The sequence below is a fragment of the Aythya ferina genome, assembly GCF_964211825.1.
Source record: "Aythya ferina genome assembly, chromosome: 5".
Classification (NCBI taxonomy): domain Eukaryota; kingdom Metazoa; phylum Chordata; class Aves; order Anseriformes; family Anatidae; genus Aythya; species Aythya ferina.
In genome coordinates, this window is record NC_140301.1 from 45,599,974 (window position 1) to 45,626,330 (window position 26,357).

A 26,357-nucleotide genomic window follows, 5' to 3' on the forward strand; every position below is an offset into this window, starting at 1 on the left:
CAGCGCCAGGAGACAGACCTTTCTTTCCTCTTGGACTACTTTATTTGGTAAAACTCAGACTCCACAACTGATTGAGCTTCCCAGAACTTCCCTCCCTGAGCGAGCCACAGATCCTGTGGAGAGAGAGGAGCGTGCTGTCCCTCTTAGCTTCCTCACCCAGATGTAAAAAGATCTTCCCCCTCCACGGCCGCAGGTCTCACCAGCCCCTCATGAATCCTCCAGCCCTCGCCCTCACCCTAGAGGCAGCTTTGCTTCCCCTTCCAAAAACAAAACAAAACAAAAACAAAACACAACGGATCAAAAAGAATTGAAAACGAAACCGAAAGCAGGAAAAAAAATTACTAAAGACAACAGTGAAGAGTGAATCCAGGCAAGGGCATCGCCTCAGCTGGGTGCTACTGCTCACCCAACAGGAGCGACGAGCGAAGCCCAGCTCTGGGTCAGCAGCTGAGTCCGTAGGATTTGTGAATCCAAGCTGGCAATGACGTGGTGCCTGGCCAATGACCCCCCCCCCAGATCCCTAGCAAACTGGCTCCCCTTCTGAAACTCCGTCTCCCACCTCCCCTCGGGCAAGGGCCACCCGCCAGTGTTCAGTGCAGCCGGTCAGGGGTCTTCCAGCTGCAGGCGGGGAAAAGCCCCCCTTGCTTGGTGGGGAGGCAGGTGCTAGGGAAGGAGCCCGAATCCTGCTAGTGGATCCGGGTCAGCTCCTCCACGATCTTTATCAGGTCATCTACGGTGGCCTCCCTCTTCATGCCGCTGCCGTCGTCAATCTGCAGGGAGAGAAAAGGCAGGGGAGGGTGGAGACAGCAGCAGGTGCAGAAGAATGCATGCCCTCCAAGGAGGGCTCGTGTTCAGTGCGGTCTGAACTTCTGAGCGGGGTTCCTAGTGCAAGTTTCGTGAGCCCAAGCTCGTATCACCCATCTCACCTGCAAGTTTGCCACCACCTCCTGCATCTTGGGCCTGCTGATGTCCAGGAAGCTTTCAATCAGGTCGCCATCAATGAAGCCCGTAGCTGGCTCTGTCTTGCGCTCCGTGTGAAATGATCTCCAGGTGCCACCGTCAAGGAGCCAAACCCACAGGAAGTAACACCAACCCCACACCGTGTCTGGAAAAAACCTCCCCCCACTGCATCCACAGCAGTTGCTTGAGGCGGACTGACCACACTGCCTCGACAGGATCACAGAATTTGTGCCCCGATTCACAAGCCAGCCCCCAGCATTTGCTGCTGCAGGCTCCTGGCTGGGCCACAGAAGGATATAAGGAGTGCTCGATCTTGCCCACACTCTTGATGACTTTGTTCAGCCTGTTCTGCATGTCCAGCAGCAGGTTGTACCAGCTCTCCGACAGTGAGGTCACCAGTCCTGCAAAGGATAAAATGGTGATGAGGGTTCAGGGTTCAACCCAGGGCAGCCCAGGGACCCTGGGGCCACGCTGCTGCAGCTGCCAGCAGGCAGGGAGCAGATGCTGCTGGACTGGAAGCTGGTGCCTGAGAGGGCTGGGATAAGGAAGGGGTTTCAAAGAAATTCAGAGCAATTTCCTCTCCTGGCAGCTCTCCAGAGAGAAAAGTAGGTGTCTGAGGAGAGTATGGCACAGAGCACTGCGAGGCTGATGACAGAGAACACAAGGAAACCCCAGACCAGGTCCAGCAGCAGAGAAGGGGACCTGCTACCCTCCTGCCCAAGGTGCTCCCTGACCCTTACCTATCATGCCGTTGACTGTGCCAAAGAGAACCGATCCTTGTGTCGGAGTGGACGTCTCGCCAAGGTTCTGCATGACCAGGGACCCGTGACAGAAGACGTTGACAAACTCTCCCAGGTGGGACAGCCCCACTTCCTGCAAGTGCTGGCGCTCCTCATCGGTCGTGGCAGCACTGAAACCCAAAGCACCCTGCTCAGTCTGTGCTGGGGTGACAGCTGAACTCCCCCCGCTCCTGTCTCACAGCTCCTCAGAGCTGTGCAAGCTTCTGCCCACCTTCCTGCCTGACACACCTCCGTAGCTGTGATGCTGAGGGGACCAGAAGGCCCTACTGCCCTGTCCCTCCTGTCACACACTGCCACATCCCCCTCCTAGCCAGCCCACCTGTCCTTCTGGCACACGAACAGGTTGAAGGCATTCTCTGCTCCCAAGAAGTTGTCGTCATCCAGGATCTCCACGGCACTCATCCAGTTCGGATTGAAGTCCCGGGCAATCTGGAAGAGGGCAAAAAGGAGATGCAGTACAGTGCGCAGGCAGCCTGCCCTGTTAACAAACATCTTCATTCCACCCAACGCCCACATTTGGGAGCAAGGTGGGATCCAGTCTGCCCTCTCTGCTGGATGAAGAAGCTGAGCAAAAGGCACCAACTGCCTTGGTGGAGATGGCCCTGGCCTTAGTGGCACTCAGATGATGCCAGGGCAAATGCTGACAAGCCCATGCCAAAGCCACTCTTGCAGTTTACACGCACAGATTGCCCTACTGCCTGGCCCAGCCCCAGCTACGCTGCATTTGCTGACAGACGCAGCAACGGTCTCAGTGAGCCATCCCGAATGCACAACAGGCTGTCTGGGTGGCAGCTTCCCACTCCTGGCAGGTGACAAGCACACCTCCCGAGCCTGCACTTCACAAAGCTGCTGACACACAGCTCAGCTCCTCAGGAGCCCCGGGATTTGTCCCTCCAGGAACCACATAGATCTGCCTAAGAGAATGTCACCAGGTGACCCTGTTCTCTGTGCACAAACCTACATCATTGTATTTCAAGGGCTGGCAGGTGTGGTGAGCCAGGCTCCTCCATTTACTACCTTCAACAGCATTTCACCTGCCCAGAGTCTTCTGGAACAGGTAATGCACACTCCCAGCACCTCTCTGACCGAGTGAATCTTCTTCCTGAAGAATATACCTGCTAGAACTCTAATGCTTGTAACCTGAAATTGTTTCGGTGACTAGTTCTAATGTTTGGTAGTTAGATACCATTGCAGAAACTGTAGTATCTGTTTTAAAACTGCAGTTCAGCCAAAACACCCCTCGTGCTGTTGGCTGACAGCAAACAATATCTTTGGACTTGTCTGATAAATTACAGCATCTACAGTGATAAGAGAAGTGAAGGCCTCTTCTTTCTTGAAGACTTTTTCCAACCTAAACGATTCTACGACTATCCAACACCAGTGATACCTCCTCAAAGTTTCCTTCCATGGGCTTGTATGCAAGGAGCAGGACAGATCGCATCAGATCTCCCACAAGGATGAAGTCTCCCTTGGTCTTCAGGTAGAGCGCCATGATGTTGTTGTAATGGTTGCACTCTGTGCGCAGCTCCTTCTCAGCTGTCCACTCATACAGGCGCACCTGAAGGAAGGGACACGACTCCTGAGCTATAATGGACACCCGTGCCAGCCAGGACACGCTTCTCCAACAGAGACTGGGGACCCAGCTGACAGGCTGGACAGCTTCCAGCTCTGAAATGTGCTCATGAAGCAAGTCAGGGTCTCATGAGAGTCCTACCGTGCTGTTGATGCTGGCTAACAGCTTCCCGTTGAACTCCACCATGGAATATACAGCTCCCTTCACCTCCTTCTCAGCCAGGCTCTGCAGCTTCCCTGGAATCAATCCACAGAGTGCCAAGTTATATGTGCATCTCGCTCCCAGGGCCAGGAGGCCTTGGGGGGGCTGTTCAGACAAGCTGCTTTAAATACTGCTCTCTAGAGGATCTGTGGGCAAGTAACACAGGAGCAACAGGACAGCAGGGGGCAGACACACAGAAAGCAAATCACAGAATGTGGTTCTTGTGAGGGATTCCTGGGTTCCTCTGGCAGATGGGGAAAAGGGGACGTGCTGTGATGACCCACAGCAGTGACAAACCACTACAGATCCTCTCTGGGGACAGCTGGATCTCGGACTGCCCTCATGCAGCTAGATTTGGCCACACAAGAAGACCTTGCTCTTACCATCGGAGTAGTGGAAGACGACGATGCGGCCCTGTTTGGGCTCTGCCTCCTCAGGATACACCATGGCAGTGCCCACAATGAAGTAGGTGTTTGGATCCTTGCCGAGCTTGCAGGAGACCAGGCTGAGGGCATACTCGTTTTGCAGGAACTGGTGAGCATGAAGCACTGTGCAAAGAGGGAAAGGCAGAAACAACTGGGTCCCCTGGGTCCCAGCAGCCAGCACCCCCACACAGGAGCAGAGCAGTTTGCCTAGGAACAGCTGGAAACTCAGGCCATGAACAAGGTGCAGGGTCAATGGCTGCCTGGAGATCCCCCCACCTATTCCCTGCCACCACCAAATCACTACGCCTTAAACCTATGACGTGTGGCTGCTGATCTTCCAGAAAAAATGCTCTGACTGAAGGGAACGTATGAGATCACAGCTTTGTGAAGGTCACAGGTATCAGCCACGCGCTGATGAGCTTGTTCCGGAGGGGAACAGTGGCTGAGAGCGTGGGCAGCATTTGGGGCTGGTACCTTCGAAGGTGTGCTGATCTATGATGAGCAGGTTGTGCACCTCCACCTCCTCGCCAAAGGATGTCTCGTGCGGTGCTGTGCTGCTGGAGAACAGCTTGCTGGTACTCACGCTGCTGGACAGGGCCTAGGCCACAGAAAGACAGGTCACATCCTTGTGCTACTTGGCACGTCCTCATGCTGCACCACGAAGGCTGAGATAATTGGGGACCAGGAGGATGAATGGGAGAAAAGGAGCTCCCTGGGCCTGAGGAATGGAGCACACTCCCTGCACCCATAGATATGCATGATGTGCCAGGCAGAGGCAATGCTGCTGAGCAACAGCATTAATAGCACAATTAACACAGTGCTGAAGTTCCCACCACAGCTTTTGCCTGAAGGGGACTTGTGTCTGCACCTCTGAGAGAAGGAAACCACTCGAGACCAAAGAGAAGCCTGTACAAGGGACTGAAGGAGCAGCGTTCAAAACAAAGGTAACCAGACAGAACAGTGAGCATGCTGAGGCTGCCAGAGAGCAGCACAGAGAGACCCTGACACCACCACAGAGAGCTCTTACCACCCCATCTCCTCCCAGGCTGCCAAAGGGAGAGCCTGTACTCAGAACTTTGGAAGAGAAGATTGTTAAGGAAAATCTGCGACATGGTTTGGGCTAAGGAGCTTTAGTACCCACAGCCCAGAGCTCAGGGACGACCTAGCAGTTACCCCTCACCTGGGTGCTGGCGCTGGGTCTGAGCGCGGTGGTGCCCCCACTGGCATCCTGCACCTCGATGCGACTTGAGAGCACGCCAAAACACTGCGATACCTCTTGGTAGCAGATTTTCCTGCAGGACAGAGAGCTGTGTGAGCAGCAATGCCAGGACAGACCACTCCAGGGAGAAACTACAAGGAAAGACCTGCTTCCTTGCACAGACTACTCTCAGCACACGCCACTGATTTGGTCTGTGTGCTAAACTGAGCCTGCAACAGGAACGCTGACTGCAGAGCTTGCCTCTCCCCATGGTGAAATCTCCCCCAGTTTTGTCCTGTGCAGCAGAATAAGGGCCCCTTGAACCAGACTCCCCCTTCCACTGCTCAGCTCGGCTCACCTGGGTGATTCGTAGAGGGGAACCGTGCGGATGTGCAGCTTCTGGATCTCATCGATGGTGCCGATTGTCAGAGTGCTGTTATTGGCCAGCGCCAAGCTGTACAGGAGGAGAACTCAGCAATGGGGCTTGTAAGGCATGAAGCACAGCCAAGAATCTCCCTCTTCTTCCCACCCCCAAAACTGCTAGTCATCGGATCCCCTTCCCATACTGTGCAGATCCAAGCAGGGTGGCCAAATCAGTGCAACATCTAGGGTTACTGATGCACAGAAGAGAGGGACAGGGCTTAAGAGACAGGACCACGCATACCTGTGTTCTCATGAGAGACCCAACAAGCAGCACAAGGGACTGATCATTGTCCTGGGAGAATCCAGCGCCAGGACTGCTGTATGCCATGCAAGTATTGATGGAAAAAGCTCTCCCACTGACCAGACTCAGGCATACTTCTCTCCTGGACATGGTAAGATGGAGCTCCCAGGCTGAGCAGCCCACCCTGCACCTCGTTTATGCCAGTACAGAGCCTAAAGCTCCCCCTCTCCGTGTCAGGCAAGGCAAGGTGCAGGCTCACCTGTCGGGGTACCCATCCGAGTTGAGGGGACACATGTAGTTCACTTCCTTCAGGTTGACGTTGGAGAAAACCAGCTTGTGGTTACTGCTGTAGATGACGGTGGGGCGGTCAGAGCAGGCGAACACGTTGGTGGTGGACAGAGAGCGGAAAGTCCTCAGGACAGTGGGCTGGGTCCCCAGGGTCACCTTCTTGCGGTCACTCAGCAAACCTGCAGAAAAGGAGCACCGGTGTTGGGGGCTGCCCCAACAGAGCTCGCAGGAGCAGGGCAGCAGAGAGTAACGTGGCTGTGACGTGCTGGGAAGAAATGAGTGCGAGTAAATGCATCCTGCTGGCAGCAAAGAAATGGATACAAGCATCAACCTCCTTTCTCTGCAGTCCCTTGGAGAAATCCACCAACTCACAGTACCTACAGCCAGTCTCACGTGAGCACAACTACCTCACTGTGAGAAAGAAGTAACGTTTGGAAGGACAGAGAGATCTCCAGAAGGATGAAAAAAAAAGTATATCAAGCAAATAAGAGGGTGTAAGTCCAGCCACCTTCCCAGGCAGCCCACTCGGTGCTAGGCCCTGTAGTTACCTGTCTCGAGACTGAGCCCAAAGTAGAAGAGTGCCCCATCTCCCAGGGCACACAGAAGGTAATGGCTGCTCTCAAAAGTCGTCATCAGGATGGAGCGAGGGATAATTTCTGCAGGGAACAGAAGAAGAGAAGGCTGATGCCACTCACGGCTCAACCAGGTCAGTCCCTGCTGCCCCCAGCCTCAGGAGAGCCCTACCTCCGCCCAGCATCTCTTTGTGCAGCAGCTCAAACGAAGGCAGCTTCAGGATGCGGGCGGAGATGTCAGTCCAGAGCCCGATCGCGCACAGTGGGGACATGCCGTTAGTGTCCCCCAAAGGAGTGATGTCCAGGCAGGCAACTTCATGCTCCATTTCTGTGCAGCTGGCAGGAAGGAGAAATCAGACAGGAGTCAGCCCGGAGCCCAAGGACAGACAGGAAAGGCTGAGAGCCTGTGGGCCAGGAGGAGAGATGTGTACTCACCTGATCTGCCTGAGCTCCTGGGGTCGGATCTCCAGGTAATACAGGGCTCGTCCCACAGCCACCACCACCTGGTTGCTGTTACAGGAAGCCACGCTGATGTTCTTCCCATTGGGCTCTTTCCACTCGCTCACCAGGGCTTTGGGTTCCTGACTGACCAGTCTCACAGAGGCAGAGGTGATCTGAGGAGAAAGAACACGTCTGCTCGGAGCCAGGACAACACCTCACTTTTTACACCTGCCCAAAGAAGTACTGCAGCCCCTGCCATGATGCACAGCACAGACCTAAATTACCTCCACAGATGAAAAGGGCTACAGAGTCAAGATGAGAAGGATGTCTCCTCTAGAAGGAGCATTACCTGGATCAACTGCTGATGTGCCACATTGCCACAGAAGAAAGTCTGCTGATCATCCACAAACCCCGTGAGCTCTGTCTCTTCTACCTCCTCTCCATTTAACATAAGAACCCTAAAGGGAAAAAGAGATCCTGTTATGTCATGCTCCAACAGGCAGCTGAGAGCCTGGCTCAGCCCTAACCCCACCTTACCTGGTCTGGCCAACGAAGGACAGCACCAAGGTATTGTCGGTCTCACGATGACAATCTGACCTCAGGGGCCACAAGCCTGCAACAGAGAGGCCACGTGCTCACAGCAAATACTACAAAAAGCTGGTGGGTGGAAGTCCCCCACCCACACCCCATCCTCAGTCCGCTCACAAGGAATGTCCCCACTGGGCCCCCTCAGGTCACGGGGTGCATCAGACAGCACCGAACAGCTCACACACCTTTAATTCCCGGCAGGTCGATGCTGGCATGCTCGTGAATCCCAATGCCGTTCCGGATGATCCGTAGCGAACCCTCTTTAAACGCACCTGAGCACGTGACCAGCTGGAAAAAAAAGCAAATATTTACCACTTGCTGCTGGAAAGCACCCCCAGCACTCCTTGCAGTGATGGACTCAGGCTAAGATGGGGTCCCCATCTTCCTTGCTTCTCAGAGGAAGCTCTTTGGCAGCTGACCCTTCCCCATGGCAGGAGAGAAAATACTTCCTTGTTAACAGAGGTGCCCAAGAAGAAGCCCTCCCACCCATAACCACTCTTCAGTGAAAGACCTCAAATCCTTCCCTGCTTCAGGATAATACTTTTAACAATAAATGGATTTCAGTCTTTTCCTTCCGCGGACGCCCTCCACACACCTTGCAGGCCCAGACATCCCCAGGACAGAGAACTTCAAGGCAGGATCAACATTACCTGCCCTTGGCCTTGTCTTTCCAGGTCTACTACACACATGTCGACGATGGGACCGAGGTTGGTGAAGGTCTCCATAGCCACTACATAGGAGCCCTGCTCATTGCTGTCCACGTTGAGCTACGAACAAACACAGTCATTGGTTTCCAATAAGAAAGGTCAAGTGGAAAGCAGAGGGTAGACAAGGAAAAGAAAGGAAAGTTTCCATCCAATTGTATACACCTCTTGCAAACAGGATGAAAGCGGATGTATGAATCCTGTCTGAACACACAATTAGGCTAGGACAAGGCCCCCACTTACCTTCACAAGCTGGGAATCCCCAAGCCGAGAGCCAACAAACACCACACCGTTGTCCAGGTAGGTCAAGCACTCTGCAATGGATGTCTGGGAATTGCAAGGAGACAGATGAACCATCCTTAGCATGAAAAGGGCTCTGCCATGCCTCCCAAGCACTACGCCTGAACTGCAGCCCAACAGAAAGACCCTGGACACAGGGGAGGAATTTAAGCCCTTTGCAGAACCCACAGAGTCCAAACTTCTCCCAGGGATGGTGTGCAAACACCCTGCAAAAACCCATGAAGATGCTGTAAACGTTCAAATGCCCGAATCAGGAATTCCCCAAGCCAAATCCAGCAACTGAACATTTGGAGCTGACAGCTGTGGGGAGTGAAATATCACTCCAACCTGGGCTCCAAAGAAACACTGCTCCTGCCATTCATCTGCCTGCAGAGCCCCCCGACCCTGTGGTGAGAAGCAGCAGGGACACGGCGTTGACATGGCAGCATCCTACCTCACCGAGCAGTTCCACACGCAGGTCCTTCAAGGTGACCGTGCCGTCCATCTGTTCCTCCTTCTCCAGAAGCAGCATGAAGAGGCGTCCTTCCATGTCCCCCAGCAGGTAACGGGACCCGTTGGGATCCACGCGGTTGTGGCACACGATTGTGCTTTGCTACGTGCAAAGGAGGAAGTGTTAGGAAGCCACTGCAACGGCACCACCTCTGTACACGCTGGAGGGGAACAACCACACATCCACAGCATGCCAGCTGCTTGCTGGAACCACAGCCAAATCCCACACCAAGGCACTCTTCCTGCGTGGAGGGAGAGGGCTGGATTCACCCCGTAATCAACTGTAGCAGCAAACACAGCCAGCAGCTGTGGGCAAACAGCCTGGCTTTGGGTATCTAGAAAGTGCTTCACGTTCCTAAATAACATGTCCCTAACTTGCTCATAGCCCAGGGACGATGCCACCAGAACCCCTTTTTTTCTAATTCTGAGCCTTTCACAGATGTGTTGCAGAGATGCTGCCTGGGACCCGAAGAGCTCCAAGCCTGCTCCATTTCTGGACAGAAGCTCTGCAGACGTTTTGCTCTGCGGGGTATGTGCTGCCTGGCCTCCCATCTAAGGATTTGGTTTAAAAACCCTGATCTTGCAGATCTTCACTGGATGCAAGCATTCTACTGGCCTCAAGAGCCAACGTGCCTGTGCTCTGACTGCAGGTCAAGGCAGTTTTGTACACCAGCAGTGTGGGAGAGCTGCTCTACTCACTCCAGTATAATGAACCCTCCAGCACAGAGCCCCAGCAGCACTCCAGTAGCCCGTAGGCGTTCACGCAACAATTAGTGTTTTTTGTACCTAAGATTTATAACTCTTTTCCAGCCCATCATTATTTCCCGCTTGAAAGGACCTTTTGATCACAGCTCAGGCCCTCTTTCAGCCCTGAGCAGCACCTCAGCCGTGCCATTTGTGCTTCCTGTACCATTTAAATGTGGGAGCTGGCCCGTCCCTCTGACAGAAACCACAAGCTCAAGTTCCATCACAAACTGTGTGAGTCTTTTTTCCTTTGAACAAGTGCCCCAATCATACATGGCTGGACTCAAGTCTCCAAGGGGCTCATTCATATCTTTCGCTGCCTGAACTGAAACCAGGCGCTGGCCTGGACCAATGCCCAAACCACTCACTACCTCCTAATTAATCCCTTTCTCTGGGGCCCTAACGGGATTTCAGCTTTACTGCAGCCATTTCCGAGTACTCCACAGAGAGCAGAGCCACACAGGACAGTGCAAGCACACACTGACACACCCTTACAAGGATCACGCGTGTCCCTCAGTCCTCCAAACCACAGGTCAGCCATCGTGCAAAACACCTATGCTCACCGAAGCTCTAGAATTAAGTGGCCCTACTAGGCCACACCTGGAGACCAGAACAGTTTAAATTCCTGACTACAAGTGGCCCAGCACCCTCCCAGCACTCCCAGACATGCCTGAAAACAGAGGAACTACAGGGGACAATTCTAGATGTCAGCAGTTGCTCACCTTGATGATAGGTGGAGCTATAGCCAGGTATTTATCTCCGTTGTGATAGGTGATGGACTCCTGCCCAATGATGATTGCACCTCCAAAAGGCTCTGGCACTGTGCAGGGGAGAAGAGAAACGTCTTACCAGAGAACCTGTGCAGCACAAACAAGGCATTCAGCCTCAAGGATCAAACAGAAGGGAAGATCCTGCACAAAGGCCTGACCTGCGATGACCATGGAGGCTTCAGCCTCTACGTTCTCCTGCTTCCAAGGACCTTTGTTGAATTCCTTCTCACGCAGAGACACCTCGTACGTCTTGACATGCCGGCCCTGAGGGTCCTGAAAGAGAAGGCACAAATGAGCACGGACACCCACGACAGCCTTGCGTGCACAGCACCAGAGGCTCCTGAGGCTGAGCTGATGAGCAACCGCAGAGCAAGGCAGCGCTGCCCCATCACCCAGTGACCAGAGCTGCTGAGCCTCTCTATCCTGCCCCCCAGTTCAGGCTGCAGCTGCACGTGGGCCCGAACGCACGCACCCTCCGCCACACTTTCCCTAAATGTATCTGTACGTAGACCAACCTTTAGAGAAATCCCTCTGCCAAAAGAGACTGGAAACGATTTTTCCATTTTTATACCCACAAGCGATTTTCTGGGCATCGCACTCATCTGACGCACGGCTCTCTGCAGAGCTGGGTATGAGTGGCACTGCACAGCACTGCCACCGCCCCCAGCTCCAGCAAGGCGCTCAGGAATTCAGCTCGGCTCTAACGGCACAGGTGCCAGAGCAGCTGAGCGCCCAGCTCCGTGCTCCTCAGCCTTTTCAGCCTGGTTTCCTGAGGCAACAATCTGCTCGCTTGCTGAACAATCCTCTGCTGTCTCTGCTGTTCCAGCAATTCCCACCCTGGTGGGCAATTTCAGCCAAACCTGAGAGGGAACAGAGGCCTCGGAGGCAGAGCCCACGTGGAAATAAAGGGTATAGGAAAGGAGTCCACACTAACAGGCACTTGGGAGCCCACGTAGGAACGGGACACAGGAGCAGTCAGGGCACAGAGAAGCCTTTGATCGTAACCCACTGGCCTATTTCACACCTCAAAAGCCGAGACAAGGCTCTAAGCCACGAGGAACCAGGTTTCCTCAGAGACGTTGTTTGCAAAACTACTTTAAAAGAGCCGTTCATCTTTTTATTTATTATGCCTTACCGCTTTCCAGACCTAAGTAAAAGTGGGTTTTGCTCCCTGTGGCTGTTGGCCCTGTAAGCAAACACCCACAGGAAAGCTGGGTACCTCCTGGCTCACCCCTCAAAGCCTCTGAGCTCAGCAAACCCTCACCAACAGCACTCGGCAGCCCGACGTCTGGGCACGGCGAGAAGCAACAAGCAGCGCCAGTGGACAGAGAAGGGGAAGTCGGGGAGAAACGGATACACAGGGAGGAGAGAGATGAGGAATTAGCACAACCAGAGCATATCCTGTATGTGTTAAAGCTGAAGCGAGGCTGTTAGAATGGCAGAAGAGCTGTTAATGTGACTTTGGCATTTCTGGACCTTTTTATTCCACACAACAGAAGTTCTCAAGCCTTTTTTTCTTTTCTTTCTTTTTTTTTTTTTTTTAAATAAACTTGCTCATTTTTGTATCTTCCTCTGGTTTCATATCTACACAAGAATCATCTCAGACACTCAATGCTATTCTGCTCGATCCAAATCCTGTGACAATGATTAATAAATTGAGAAGGAATCAGAGAAAGCAGCAGCTTGGAAACGTTCCCCCTCCACACACACACACACAGTCAGACTCCCAGGAACCAAAGCAAACCCAGCGTTTTACATAAGGCCTCATGAGTCAGAACTCACATCTCACTCCTGCTGCAAGGGTAAAATTGATCTATCAGACGTGGAAATAGATAATTTATCTGTACAACACCTGTTTATAACTACTAAAGAATTGCTCTCAGTTTGTCTGTATCGTAAACGTGCCAGATTCCTTGAGATAAGACTCTTTCTGCTAGCTGACTGCAGGATGACCGAGCTCCTCCTTTAGGATGCTCTTGAGGACCGAGTGGAAACTTGTGCTTCTGTCCAAGCTCTGACACAGAGTTTAAGAATTTGGCCAACTCACTGTCCCTCTCTGCCTGTTTCCCCACCTGACAACGGCAGCAGCACAAATCAAACCCTCAGGGGCTCCCAGCACTTCTCCGAGCTGCACGCCGCCGCTGCCAGCTCTGGGGACGTCACCCATGAAGCAAGACAAAACCACAAAGAGCATCGCCAGCCGCTCCTGCTGCATATTTCTGCAGCGAGGACAGGCTAAAAGAGCTTCCCTTCTGACACCAAGCTGCAAAGTGTCACGGGATAAAAATAGGGCTCCATAGACGCTCCTCGCTCAGACAAACAAGGACTGCCACGTGTTCTGAAAGCTTGTTTGGAGGCCAAGGGAGAGCGGCAAGGTGTGCAGATGGGAAGAAAGTGCACAGGGCAGGGGGAGAGCACTGTCCTGACGCAGGGGGGCTGGGCTGCTCTCCTGAACCCTTACTTACACAGCAACAAAGCGATGTCTCCCAGGTCTTTTCTCACTAACTGTCCAGTGGGGTTCAAGAGCACCCACCTCTCTCGAAAATAACAGCAGTGGCTTTTGGAAATAGGGAAAAAATCAGCCCCTTGCTACCACGTGGTTGTAGCTCCCATGGTACGAGTTTGCCTCCACGACCACAGTGAACTGAATTCACACCGGATCCTGCGCTGTTGTCACAGTAGCTCCCAGCCAGGCCCCAGCTTTGACAAAGCAAAGATAATCCCTCATCCAGCCAGCACCGCAAAGCCTCTTTGCTTCAAAATGGAAGTGTTCAGAGAGAGGCCCACAAGCACTGCCTCTGTGACAAAACACTTCTTTTTGAAGACAAAGGGAGAAGTCTCACAGCCGTGTTTGTATGAAGGAACTGAGCAGGCTCTGATCCACCTGGAAGGACCCACGTGCTCCTTTTAATCATTTAGCACAGAAACAGGCCCCTCCAGAAGCATCAGCTGCCCAGCTCTCCTGGGGGAGAGCATTTCTTTGCCTCTCCCAGAAGTGGAAAAGCACAGCACTAAGGAACACGGGTTTGCCTCGGCTATGAAACGAGCCTGCAGGACCCAGACCTGTCTCTTACTCCCCTCTCAACCACAGCACTGCTTTCCGCAGGCTCCAGCACACCACCAATGCTCCAGCCCCTTTGGAAAACCTTTGAAAGGAGACCTTGGCTCATGCAGGTCAGCCCGGCAACCCTCTGCTCGAGTCACGGATGGAGAACAAGGTACCTGGTAGACGAAGCAGATGGTCGGGGCCTGGCAGCCGTAGAGGAACTTCACGTCGATGACCTGGAGCTCCTCCAGGCGGATGTTAAAAGCCTTCAACTCCTTGTTCTCCCGGTCCAGGGGGATGACCTTGAAGAGGCCGTCGTAGAGCCGCAGGCCAATCATCCGGCACTCGGGGTCAATGATGCCGATGATCCCGGTCTCCGAGGGACGACCAATGCGATCCTGAGCAGGAGACCCATGGAGATGGGAAAGAGCGTGACCACGTGCTCCAGGAGCAGAACCCGCAGCTGGCTTTGTAACCCCAGCTCCCTCCCCAACGACCTCAGGGTAGCTGACAGAGGGCAGCGCTCCCCGCTGGTGTGAAGCGCTCTGATATCCGTGACCAAAGCTCACCCTCCAAAAATCCAGCACCGTTATCTCCCTCCCGCAGGCCCCTCAGCTTTGCTTGGCAGGGGCTGATATCAGCACCTCCGTGTCACGAGGCAGAACCATGGCACGGGAAGATTAAGTATTTTTTTGGCCCCAAACACACCAACACGTTACTGACAGGACGTGCCCACCTACGCTTCCTGCCCCTAGCCCCCTGCTCAGCTTCGCTCACAGTCAGTCAGCAGAAGCTCAGCACCTGGAAACAGATGGGATGTCTTTTGGCTTGCCAGCTGACAGAAATCGTTTCGATATGGAACAACAAAAAGCCAAAAAGACATGGGGATCCTTGACCTGCTGGAAAGGTGTGATTTTAACCAGCAAAAAGCAGAACAGAGCACACCACCAGTTGTTAAGCTCACAACGGCAAAAGTAAATTCAGCAGTCGTGCTTCTGGTATGCAGTGCGTAGGGACTGGTCACAAAACACTGGAGGAACCATTTTGGAGAAAAAAAAAAAAACAAAACTTTTGAAGAAAAAAAAAAACACTTGAGTTTTGAGTACTAAATCTCTTTAAAGTTGAAGCACCTCAAATCAACCTTATTATTCTGCAAACTGCTCTAAGAACACAGCTGGAGCCGCGTCTTCAGTCCCCGAGGCTTGCTCACTGGCTCAGAAAACCTTTAGAAATAACAGTGCCAGCAGCTGAACCCGGCTAGGGTCCCTGGTAGGTAAAAAATCCTAAATAGCAAGGCAGATGCCTGTCACACAGATGCACCTCTGCCACTAACAAGGCAAATCTGTCCCCACGGAAGAGAACCTGCCTCCCCCCAGACTCGAGCAGGAGCTGCAGCGTTGCTCACCTGCACGTTGCCGTGGGCGCGGGTGATAATGTCGATGCTGTCCCCGTTCTGCTTGTACTCCAGGATGCAGGCGTTGTACTTGGCCGTCAGGATGAAGAGCAGATCCTTGCTCTCGCCCTGCGAAGGAAGGGCCGGGGGGTGCCGTCAAGGGAGGGCTGAGAGGGAGTGACCCCACACCTGCATGGCAGGCAGCCCCCTCCCGCAGCAGCACACCCACCTTGGGGCGGAAGAGCTCCATGACGGCGGTCTTGCCATACATGCCCACCTCCTTGACGGGCCGCAGCCCCTCGGCCGTCACCACGTAGATCTCCAGCCGTGTGTTCTTGGCGATCAGCAGGTTCAGGTCCTCCGCCGAGGTGAAGTGCCCTGAAAGAGAAACAGAGAGATGCCGTCAGCCCCCACTGCAGCGGGGTGACAGCTCGGGGCGCTCCCCCCGAGCCAGCTCACAACCCCGGGGGGCCCATCCCGAGACCCCAACACCACCCCAGCCACCTCCCCCCAGCTCCCCGCCTTCCCTGGGGAGCCCCCCAGCCACAAACCCTCCTCACCACCCCCCAAACACCCTGCAGCGAGGCGAGACCCTGACACCAGCCCCCACCCCGCAGCCCCCCAACCCCCCCCCGGTACCCTCAGCTCCCTAAAACCTCACCCCCCCACCCCCAGAGGGGCCCCACCGCCCCCCCACCCCCCAAAACCCACCCGCAGCCCCCCCAGAGCCTCGAACCACCCCCAGCCCCCCCCCGGCGCCCCCACTCCCTCAGCTCCCCCTCAAGGAACCCCGAGCCCCCCCCGCTCCCCTCAGCACCCCCAGGCCCCCCCCGCACCCCGGAGCACCCCCAGAGGCCCCGCACCCCCCCCGCCACCCCCCAGCCCCGGTATCCCCCCGGTACCGGTAACGCAGCCGTTAACGGCCGTCGGCTTCTGGGCCGTCACCACGTAGTTGTAGGACATGGCGGCGGCGGCGGCGGGGCCCGGCCGGGCGGAGCGGGGGGCGCGGGGGGCACGGGGAGCACCGGGAGCGGGGCCTCAGCGCGGCCTCTCCGCCGCCGCCACCGCCACCTCCCCTTCCGCCCGCCGCCGCCGTGACGTCAGCGGAAGGGCCGCTCTGCGCCGCTCTGCGCCGCCGGGAGGACCGCCGGGAGCAGACGAGACGCCAGGTGGGGGGCGGCACCGGACCCCCCATCCCCAAAAAGGGTCAGGGAGGGGGCCCCGCTGCTGGGGGGCGCCCCCGGGACTTCCCCATGCCGGGAGGGGGTCCCACGTGTCAGGGGGTGCCCCCTGCTATCCCCATCTCCATCCCAGGAGGGGTCCCCATGTGTAGGGCTGCCCCCCCCCGGTCCCCCCCCTCCATCCCAAAAGGGATCCCCTTGTGCAGGGCTGCGCCCCTTTGACCCCCTCCCCATCCCAGGAGGGGTCTCCGCGTGTAGGGATGTGCCATATGGCACCCCCCATCCCGGGAGGGGTCCCCCTTTGTAGGGCTGCCCCCCCTGGTCCCCCCATTCCCATCCCAGAAGGGATCCCCATGTGTAGGGCTGCACCCCCTATTACCCCCCTCCCACCCCAAGAGAGGTCCCCGTGTGCAGGGGTATGCCCTATGGCACCCCCCATCCCGGGAGGGGTCCCCACGTGTAGGATCACACCCCCTATTACCTCCTCCCATCCCAAGAGAGGTCCCCATGTGTAGGGTCGCACCCCCTGTTACCCCCCCACACCCTGGTAGGGGTCCCCATGTGTAGGATCACACCCCCTGCTACCCCCCCACACCCTGGTAGGAGTCCCCACGTATAGGGTTGCACCCCCAGACCCCACACGCCCCCTTCCCTGCCCTCCCCAGCCCAGCCCAGCCGGGACACCCCCATCCCGGGGGGGGGCTGGACCTTGCCCTCCCTCAGCCCCCGGCAGAGTTTGGACCCAGGCCGAAGGCTGCACGGGAGCCACAGCACGGGGACAGCCGACGGAGCCGGGGAGCCTCACGTCCCCCCCCAGTGCCACCGGGACCCCCAGGAACTGCCATCCCACCACGCAGCCATGGAGGTGAGCCGGGGGCAGCGCGAGGCCCCTCTCCCCGCTCCCCGTCCCCGTGTCACCACCTCTCCGTGCCTGCAGGTCCCCAAGAAGCTGGTGGGCTCGGTGGCCGGCTGCGCCGACGACACGCTGGCCGGGCTGGTGGCCTGCAACCCCGGGCTGCGGCTGCTGCGGGGACACCGGGTGGCCCTACGAGCTGACCTGGAGGCCCTGCGGGGACGCGTGGCCCTGCTCTCCGGGGGGGGCTCCGGCCACGAGCCCGCCCATGCAGGTGAGTGCCCGCAGCCCCGTTGTGGGCTTGGTGACCCCATCCCCAAAATCCCCGAGCCCTCCCATCCCTGCTGCTCCACAGGGTACATCGGGAAGGGCATGCTGAGCGGGGTGGTGGCCGGCGCCGTCTTCACCTCTCCCGCCGTGGGCAGCATCCTGGCGGCCATCCGGGCGGTGACGCAGGCTGGGGCAGGTACGGGGACACCCTGGGGTGCTGGGGGAGGCGGGTGGCCCTGCCGCCGCCTGACTCCCTGCCCCTCCCCGCAGTTGGGACCCTCCTGATCGTGAAGAACTACACCGGGGACCGGCTGAACTTCGGGCTGGCGCTGGAGAGGGCGCGGGCGGAGGGGGCTGACGTGCAGATGGTGGTGGTGGGGGACGACTGCGCCTTCACCAGCCAGAAGAAAGCTGGGCGCCGCGGGCTGTGCGGCACCGTCCTCGTGCACAAGGTCCGCGGGGGTCCCCCTGGTGCCCCTAAGGGGGGGACGATGCGCAGGGGTCCCTCACCCCTTGCTGCCTCCCCACTTTGCAGGTGGCCGGGGCCCTGGCGGAGGCGGGGGCGAGCCTGGATGAGATCGTCAAGAGGGTGTCGGCGGTCACCAAAGCCATGGGTAGGCGCGCGGGACCCTCCCCAGAGGCAGATAAGAGGCACCAGCACGGGGTGGACTTCAGCCCGAGCCGGGCACCCCACGTGCCCGCAGCGTGGCCGGGGCACGGTGGTGTTCCTGCCTCCCCGTGTGGCTGTCCGCGTGCCCGCCGCCTGCCCCGAAATGTGGCACGCAGCCCTCCTTCTCCCCGCCGCCTGCAGGCACCCTGGGGCTCAGCCTGTCCCCGTGCAGCGTCCCCGGCTCCAAGCCCACCTTCCAGCTGGCCGCCGACGAGATGGAGCTGGGGCTGGGTGAGGAGCTGCCCCCTCGCCTCCCCCCTGCGCCAGGCTGCTGGCGGGCGCGGGGGCCACGTGCCCCTGGGTGCCAGCGTGGGGTGACGCTGTCCTGTCCCTGCAGGGATCCACGGCGAGGCCGGTGTCCGCAGGATGAAGGTGAGCAGCGTCCCCTCACCCCGCTCCTCTCCCTGTCCCCCTGGCCTGGCCTCACGGTCCCCTGCACCTTCGCCAGGTGATGGCAGCGGACGAGGCGGTGGAGACGATGCTGGCGCACATGACAGACCCCGCCAACGCCTCCCATCTGCCCCTGAGCCGCGGTGAGCCCCCCCCGGCTGTCCCCTGAGCCCCCCCGGGGCACCCCCTGCACGTCCAAGGAGGCGGGGGGGGTTTCACTCTGCTCGCTGCCTCGCAGGTGCTGCCGTGGTGCTGGTGGTGAACAACCTGGGCGGGCTGTCCTGCCTGGAGCTGGGCATCGTGGCCGGCGCTGCCGTGCGTGGGCTGGGTGAGTCTGGGGGCACCCCGGAACCCCCCCCCGGAGCTCTCTGCTCCTGAGGGACCCTTCCTGCAACGCCACCTCGCTCACGGCCACCCTTAACCCGTGCAGAGAGACGAGGAGTCCGCATCGCCCGGGCCCTGGTGGGCTCCTTCATGACGGCGCTGGAGATGGCCGGGGTCTCCCTCACCCTCATGCTGGCGGACGAGGAGCTGCTGGGGCTGATCGGTGAGCGCCCGCGGGCGGGGAGGTGGCACGGGACACATGGGGTGGCCCTGGACACCAGCACTCGTGGGCACACGGGACTGGGGCTGTGGATTCGGCGGCTCCCGCTGAGCTGCCACTTGCCTCCCTCCTCCCCGGCTGCTCCAGATGCCGAAACCACAGCCATGGCTTGGCCCAACCTGGTTGCGGGGCCCGCCGTGAGCCAGAGACCGGAGGTGCCGGCACCAAACGAGGGACCAGAGCCGCAGTCAGCTCAGCAAACACCCAGCGCAGGTCAGGGCGGCCGCAGGAAGGAGCCATCCCCGCTCCCTGCCTCAGTTTCCCTGCCTCCCCTGAGTTCAAAGCCAGGCAGGGGGGTGACAACTCCTCCCTGCAGGGCCTGGCGCGAAGAGGGTGCAGCTGGTCCTGGAGCGGGTGTGCAGCACCCTGCTGGGCCTGCAGGACAAGCTCAACGAGCTGGACCGCGCGGCGGGCGACGGGGACTGCGGCCACACACACGCCCGGGCCGCACGAGGTGGGTGCCACCCCTTCCCTGGGCCAGGGCACCCCCAGCTGCCCCCTCGGAGGAGCAGGGGCTGCTCCACCACATCCCTCAGTGGGGAGCGAGGACCCCCAGGCCTTGAAATATGGCCCCCGCTGGGGGACGGGGTCCCCCCACGCTGCTGGATCCCCGCAGCCTCCCTTTTTACCCCTCTGCCCCGCAGCCATCCAGGAGTGGGTGCGCGCCCGGCCCCCGCCGGCAGCCCCGGCCCAGCTCCTCTCGGCGCTGGCCGACCTGCTGCTGGAGAAGATGGGCGGCTCCTCCGGCGTGGTGAGCGCGAATCGGGACCCCCGTTTTGTCCCCCTCACCCCACTGCCACCGTGGTGGTGACGGGGCCGCTGTCCCCGCAGCTCTACGGGCTCTTCCTGACGGCGGCCGCCCGGCCCCTGCACAACCGCAGCGACCTCCCGACCTGGGCTGACGCCATGGACGCCGGCATCGAAGCCATGAGGCGGTGAGTGCGGCGGGACCCCCGCGGGACCCCCCCCAGCCCCTCTGCGGGCTCCTGCCAAGCGCTGTGCTCGCCACGCAGGTACGGAGGAGCTGCCCCGGGGGACAGGACGATGGTGAGTGCCACCACGAAAGGGGAAGCGTGACGGGGTCCCGACGCTGCCCTCTTTCCCTGGGGGCTGTGGGCGGCCCTGGCACTCAGCCTGCTGCCCGTGTCTCCCAGCTGGACTCGCTGTGTGCTGCAGCACAGGCGCTGCACGCCCTGCGCAGCCCCGGAGCCGAGCTGCTGACGGTGCTGGCCTCCGCCGTGCAGGTACAGGGACTGGGTGGGGACAGAGGATGGGCAGAACGGGTTGGAAACGGCCGCACCGGGCGTGCCCTGAGTGCTCCCCGTTCCCCTGGCAGAGCGCGGAGGAGGCGGCAGAAGCCACCCGGCACATGGAGGCCGGCGCGGGCAGAGCCAGCTACATCAGCTCGGCCCAGCTGCTGCAGCCTGACCCCGGGGCGGTGGCGGCAGCGGCCGTGCTGCGCGCCGTGCTGGAGGGGCTGCGGGGCTGAGGGAGGGCAGCCGGCCTGTGGTTGCCCCCCCTCAGCTCCCCAGGGCTGCAGAGGCGATGGGAGATGCAGCAGCGCACCCCCCGTGCCCCCAATGAATGTTTGTGGTCCCCAAAAGTTGGCTCAGTGTCTGTCCTCGTGCAGAGAGAGGTGGGGTGGTGGGGTTTGGGGGGAGGCGGCTGGTCCCCATGGCAATGGGGGAGGATTCAGCCAGCCCTGAGCGTGATGGCTGGGGAGGAAGGAAGCTGCTGGGCCACCCACGAGCCCTCATCTCTGCCCCCGTGGCTGGCTGGGGAAACCATGAGGCTCACATGGCTGCGCTCACGGGGTGTGGAGGAGGCTCCAGAAAGGGGGCAAAACAGGAACTTGGGGACCGGGGCAGAGCCTGCCCTGCACCACGGGGTGAGGGGAACCACGGGGTGAGCACAGGGACTGGGCTGGGCTGCCCCAAAGGACGCAGGTGCAAGAGTGCTGCGGAAGCCAGCGCTTTATTAAGCGTCCCTGAGGGCTGCTGAGCTGGTCCCACCACCACACACGCATCCCCCCGAGGGGTAAGGCACGCTGCGAGGCCTCCTGCCGGCCCCGCGGAGGAGGCAGGGCTGGGGCAGCCCGCGCTGTGCTGGCTCCCAGCACCACCAGTCACGGAGTGCTCCTCTGGCAGCTTCCGACCTGACGAGGTGCCCGAGATGGCACCGCAGGGCTCAGGGGCAGCCGAGTTGGCACAGATCCCGGTCCGGGCGTGAGGGGACAGCCGGACCCCGCAGGAGCTGGCAGGCAGAGGCACGAGGACGCAGGCTCGAGGAGCTGGGCGCTGCAGCTGCTCTCGGCCTGAGGCTGGCAGGAGGCCAGTGCTGGGCCACAAGGGAGGCAAAAAGGTGTCCCCACTGCAGCAGCGTCTCTGCTGTGAGGCAGCTGACCCCGTTTCTTCCCACCGACAGAAGAGCGTTGGGCACAGGCAGCCCGGAGAAGGCGAGGCGTCGGGGCAGGCGGGAGAGCGACGGGGTCGGAGAGCTCCAGGCTGGCAGCCCCGGCACGGCAGGGGGAGATCTCGGAGGCGTCAGCGCTCGGTGCCGAGCAGGGGCTGCAGGGAGACGTGGGTGAGCCTGGAGCCTGCGCTCCCCTGCCCAGCCCAGCCCGGGGACGGACCGGTTGGGGCCACGGGGGGTGGCAGACCCCCGGCTCGGCTCCTCAAAGCCACCCTGGGAGCCGATGTGCAGCCCCACAGCACTGCGGGTACCTGGCGCGTGTCCGTGGAGCCGTCCTCGGGGCGCTTCCAGTCGGGCTTGGCCAGGGCGCACAGCACCAGGACCCCGAAGAGGACGATGAGGAGCCCCAGAGTGTTGGCGAAGACGGCCTCGGGGGGCAGGCGGTTGTAGGGCGCCGGCGCTGTCCCGTTCTTCCTGCGGAGGAGAATCACAGGGCTGGCTCTGTGCCCCCAGCACAGCTTCACTTGCTACAGCAGGAACAACCCCACAACCCCAGCAGCCCCGTAACACCACTCCCGTGGCTGTCTGTCCCGTGTGAGGCTGTGACAGCCCCCTGGCCCCTGAGGGTGCTGCTGCAAGGAGCCGCCAGCGGCCGGTATATAAAGCAGCACGGGGCTGGAGGTGACGTCTGGAGGGTTAAGACCCACCAAGAGCCTTCCTCATCACGTCCAGCCTTCCCCGCAGCCCACAGAACTCCTTATCCACCCTGCAGCAGGGAGCTGTGGTGGTTAACCACGCACCTGGGGTGGGGGGAAAGTTTTCACTTCCCTTAGTTAAACCCATGCTTAGTTTCGGTTGATACCACTGCAAGCGCGGAGATAAAAATACAGCCTCAGCTCCCCAGCCTCTCGCCCCGCGGGGGCTTTCCCCGTGGCTGGTCCAGCAGAGCCCCGCTGCAACACTCACAGGCTGAAGAAGAGCTTCTCGTTGATGCCCGACACGCAGGATGCCACGGAGAGCATGAGGATGGTGGAGCCGAAGAAGACGTGGATGGGCTTGTAGAGGGCACGGAGCCAGGGGGGCGCGTAGGGCAGCAGGAAGGCGCTGAAGCCAGCCAGCCACTGCGGGGACAGGGAATGAGGAAGGGAAATTTGGGGGGCTGGGACGCAGGGTGGGGTGGGGGGGGACGGAACACGCACCCACCTGGCAGGAAAAGAGCAGCACGGTGGCCAGCCCCAGCCAGCTGTGCAGCGAGTACATGTTGGGCGTCTTGGAGGCGTTGTGGAAGCCGAAGACGGCCACCAGCCCCACCACCGTGAGGCCGAAGGCCGTCAGGGCCAGGGCGCCGTGCAGGAGCTTCCAGGGGAGCTTGGGGCCGCGCCAGGCGGGGGGCAGGCGGTACACCAGGGCCGCTGGCAGGGCGAGAGGGGTCAGGGGGAGCCGGGGGGGAGCAGGGGGGACCGGGGGGAGCATGGGGGGAACAGGGAGAGGAAGGGGGGAGAATGGGGAGTGCAGGGGGGAGCAGAGAGGAACAGAGGGGAGCACGGGGGGTGCAAATGGGAGCAGGGGGGAGCCGCCTCGCCACTCACCTGCTCCGTAGAGCACCACCATGCCCGCCACCATCAGCACCGGGTGCCAGTTGAACATGCGGGCGCTGCCGTCCCAGGCGAAGCCCCCGCGCCAGCGCTGGCACCAGGAGGCCACGAAGGCCAGGCAGAGGAGGCCCAGGCCGGCCAGGAAGGCGCAGAAAGGCCGCAGGGGCACGGCCAGCATCGCGGCACCGGGGGGGCGGCCGAGCCTGGAAGGGAAATTCGAGCTCCGTCAGCCTCCCCGCCCGGCTCCCCGCTGCGTGCAGGCACCGGGGGGAGGAGCCGGCCCCAAACGGGAACCCGCAGCCCGGGGGCGGCCCCGCCGCCTGCCACACGCCTCCCGTGGGGGGGGGAGCCCCGGGTGCCCCCCCCGTGCTCCCCGCGGCCCCTCACGCACCCGCGGGCTCCCTCCGCCTCCCCCCGGCCCCGCTCCTCCTCACCGGCCGCGGGGAAGCAGCCCCGGGCCGCCCCCCTCCGCCTCCGCCGCTTCCCCCGCTTCCCCCTCGCCCTCACTGGGCGCCGCCATGTTGGGGGGGGACGCTCTAGCCGCCCGACTCGGTGGTCCCCCCGCGCCGGGCAGGGGAGAGCCGGGGAGAACCATAGAGAGCGGCAGCTAGAGCGGCCCCCCCGCGCTTCCGCCTCCTCCTCCTCTTCCCCCCCACCCTCCCGCGCGCGCCGTTGCTATGGAGACGCAAGATGGCGGCCGCGGGTGAGCGCTGGGCCGGGGGTCGGGGGCACCGGGGGGAGCCGGGGGGAGCCGGGCACCGCCGGGACGGCACCGGGAGCCTCGGGGGGGGGCTGGGGCCGCTCGGGGATGGGCGGGCTGCGAGTCCGGGGGGTGATTCCCAGCCCCGGGGGTCCCCTGGTAGAGAAGGGCCCGGCCCCGCTCCCCCGGCCCCTGCCTCACCCGCGCCTCCCCGCCCGGCCCCGTGGGGTGAGGGGGTGTCGGGGAGCGGTGCTGGGGCACGGCGTGGCCTGCTCAGCGCTGCCGGGGAGAGGCGTGAGTAATCTGCCCGCGGTCCCCCAGGGCTCGCACGTCCTCCTCGTCCCTGTGTTTTTTTTTTTTTTTTTTTTTTTTTTCCTGTTTGCTCCGTGAAATCGGGGGCAGTCGGAGCCTGGAGGGTGGGAGAGAGCGGGCGAAGAGAGCGCAGCTCGGTGTCTGTGCTGGGAGCTGTCAGGACGCGCTGTGGCTTTCACCCTGCTTTGAGTTTCCTGGCGGAGGAAGGTGGCAGGGTTCAGGAGCTGGGCTCCCTACCAAGCAAAACCTCTGCTTCCCCCACAGGTGCCAGCTGTAGGGAGCGGCGATGCTGAGCCCCCGATGCTGAGCCCCTGGCACCACACCATGAGCTGCCTGCACCTCTGGGGATGCCGGGGCTGAGGGCTCCAGCCCCCTGGGAAGGAAGATGCTCCAGACCAGCAATTACAGCCTGGTGCTGTTCTTGCAGTTTCTGCTGCTGTTCTACGACCTGTTTGTCAACTCCTTCTCGGAGCTGCTCCGCACAGCCCCTGCTGTCCAGCTCATCCTCTTTATGTGAGTGCCAGCTGGGCAGGGCAGCGGGGCAGAAGGGCTGGGCTCTCCCCCACCACCGAGCTCTCACCATGCCTCTCCTCTCCCTCAGCATCCAGGACATCGCCATTCTCTTCAACGTCATCATCATCTTCCTCATGTTCTTCAACACCTTCGTCTTCCAGGCCGGGCTGGTCAACCTCCTCTTCCACAAGTTCAAAGGGACCATCCTGCTGTCCGCAGCCTACCTGGCGCTCAGCATTTCCTTCCACGTCTGGGTCATGGTAGGCTGGGGGCTGCCTGCTTCACCCAAGGGCACATAGGCAGCAGCCACCACCCCCTGCTGCCTTCTGTCCCTTTCCCAGGAGAGGCAGGGCATGGTTTCCCACTGCTGGGGACGTTTTGGTGTGCCCCCATCCTTGTTGCCCCCCTGATCGGGCCGGTAGGGAGCTGCCACATCCCAGCCCCTGCCCTCAGCGCTGCGACCTGCTGCAAAATCCTCTTTCCCCAGGGAAAGCGTGGCGGCTCTGGCTGCGTGCTGCCACAGAAGCCCCTGCTGGAGCGATCCCTGCTGAAGGCTCAGCTCCCAGTTTACCTGGGATTAATCCCCAGCAAACGCCCGCGCAGGGAGGCTGGGGGCAGCCCCTTCCTGCTGGCTTCAAGCCCCGGGGGTCCCCTTCTGTCCCCTGTTCCCTGTCCCAGCTGCCAGTCCCCAAAATGGGGATTCCACAGGGCTGGGGCGAGGGCTTGTCCCCACCCCGCTGCCCCAGGGACGTCGGGGTAGTGCCTGGGGCCGTCCTGCCCACACTGTCCGGGCAGGGGATTGATGGGGATTTGCAGGGATCTGAAGAGCGAGGCCAGAATAGGTCCTGGCTCGCTGCCCAAATCCCCTGAGCCGCTTAACCTTTGGGGTGCGGCTGCTCCCGGAGCCAGCAGCATCACATGGGCCTGGGATCAGCAGCGGCCAGGCCGTGGGAGCCGGAGGTGCTGCCCCCAAGCTGAGGCACGTGTCCTTCCTCCTGTCCCCGTCAGAACCTGCGGTGGAGGGACTCTGGCCTCTTCGTCTGGACCGAGGGCCTGCAGACGCTTTTTGTTTTCCAGCGGCTGGGTAAGGGCTCGCGTCGGCTGGGGCAGCAGGAGCAGAGAGGGAGGCTGGGGGCTCCTGGAGGCCGTGTGGGCACCCCAGGCCCTTCTGGCCGTGACCCCAAAGCTCCTGCCCTCACCTCCTTCCCTCCCTCCGTCCCGCAGCGGCCGTGCTCTACTGCTACTTCTACAAGCGGACGGCGGTGCACCTGGGCGACCCCCTCTTCTACCAGGACTCGCTCTGGCTGCGCAAGGAGTTTGCTCACTTCCGCGGCTGACGGCGCCGCTCCAGCTGGCGGCTCCCTCTGCAACTCCTCACCCCGAGGGACGGATCCCAGTGGCCGGGGGAGCTGGGCCGGGCCCCTCGGCCGTGCTCTTTGTGCTTCCAGCGTCCAGGCTGGCCAGCACTGGCACGGCTCATGCAGACAGCAGGGATCAGCAGGATGCTGGTGTGTCCTGGTCTGCCCCTGCGTCACGGCCCCTGGTGGGACTCGGCTGTTTTTGTGGGTAGTGAAGGAATAAACTCGCTGCGTTTTCCAGGGGCTGCCTCTGTCTGCGTGTCCCTGGGGTCTCCCCCCTCTGCGGGGAGCATCCCTGCCTGCTGTGGGGCTGTGGGGAGAGCAGGAAACGCAGCACCAGCCT

At 60.4% G+C, this 26,357-nt stretch overlaps 4 protein-coding genes across 6 annotated transcripts; 2 read left to right on the top strand and 2 right to left on the bottom strand.

The window, feature by feature from the left end:
* Window positions 1-19: 19 nt before the first annotated feature.
* Window positions 20-16,194, bottom strand: DDB1 (damage specific DNA binding protein 1). The gene is made up of 27 exons (XM_084522556.1): window positions 16,059-16,194; window positions 15,386-15,534; window positions 15,169-15,285; window positions 13,940-14,161; window positions 10,876-10,990; window positions 10,670-10,767; window positions 9,148-9,306; window positions 8,658-8,741; window positions 8,361-8,477; window positions 7,896-7,998; window positions 7,660-7,735; window positions 7,472-7,580; window positions 7,117-7,295; window positions 6,854-7,017; window positions 6,658-6,765; window positions 6,081-6,288; window positions 5,516-5,611; window positions 5,140-5,251; window positions 4,434-4,557; window positions 3,918-4,082; window positions 3,475-3,569; window positions 3,148-3,318; window positions 2,080-2,189; window positions 1,701-1,870; window positions 1,259-1,361; window positions 927-1,050; window positions 20-770 (listed from the first exon to the last, which is right to left on the bottom strand). The coding sequence occupies exons 1-27, from the start codon at window positions 16,117-16,119 to the stop codon at window positions 687-689; spliced, it is 3,423 nt and encodes a 1,140-aa protein (XP_084378682.1). The 5' UTR covers window positions 16,120-16,194; the 3' UTR covers window positions 20-686.
* TKFC (triokinase and FMN cyclase) lies at window positions 16,118-20,727 on the top strand (the record flags this gene model as incomplete). 2 transcript variants are annotated; one of them, XM_084522604.1, is made up of 18 exons in its annotated part: window positions 16,118-16,325; window positions 17,003-17,202; window positions 17,275-17,464; window positions 17,546-17,656; window positions 17,731-17,912; window positions 17,996-18,074; window positions 18,272-18,361; window positions 18,468-18,502; window positions 18,579-18,663; window positions 18,759-18,848; window positions 18,951-19,067; window positions 19,212-19,337; window positions 19,441-19,578; window positions 19,769-19,875; window positions 19,956-20,059; window positions 20,138-20,171; window positions 20,279-20,368; window positions 20,461-20,727. In XM_084522604.1, 18 exons carry the CDS (start codon window positions 16,118-16,120, stop codon window positions 20,611-20,613), a joined length of 2,139 nt encoding a protein of 712 aa, XP_084378730.1. In that variant the 3' UTR covers window positions 20,614-20,727. The 2 variants fall into 2 exon arrangements, with proteins under 2 accessions (XP_084378730.1, XP_084378731.1); XM_084522605.1 differs by having other exon boundaries at window positions 16,282-16,325; window positions 17,061-17,202.
* A 355-nt stretch (window positions 20,728-21,082) lies between these two features.
* CYB561A3 (cytochrome b561 family member A3) lies at window positions 21,083-23,775 on the bottom strand (the record flags this gene model as incomplete). 2 transcript variants are annotated; one of them, XM_084522629.1, is made up of 6 exons in its annotated part: window positions 21,083-21,691; window positions 21,848-22,010; window positions 22,503-22,657; window positions 22,740-22,948; window positions 23,126-23,334; window positions 23,639-23,775. In XM_084522629.1, 5 exons carry the CDS (start codon window positions 23,307-23,309, stop codon window positions 21,668-21,670), a joined length of 735 nt encoding a protein of 244 aa, XP_084378755.1. In that variant the 3' UTR covers window positions 21,083-21,667. The 2 variants fall into 2 exon arrangements, with proteins under 2 accessions (XP_084378755.1, XP_084378754.1); XM_084522628.1 differs by having other exon boundaries at window positions 23,566-23,726.
* Window positions 23,690-26,254, top strand: TMEM138 (transmembrane protein 138). The gene is made up of 5 exons (XM_084522640.1): window positions 23,690-23,834; window positions 24,408-24,656; window positions 24,745-24,916; window positions 25,665-25,740; window positions 25,881-26,254. Exons 2-5 carry the CDS (start codon window positions 24,529-24,531, stop codon window positions 25,991-25,993), a joined length of 489 nt encoding a protein of 162 aa, XP_084378766.1. The 5' UTR covers window positions 23,690-23,834; window positions 24,408-24,528; the 3' UTR covers window positions 25,994-26,254.
* The last annotated feature ends 103 nt before the right edge of the window (window positions 26,255-26,357 follow it).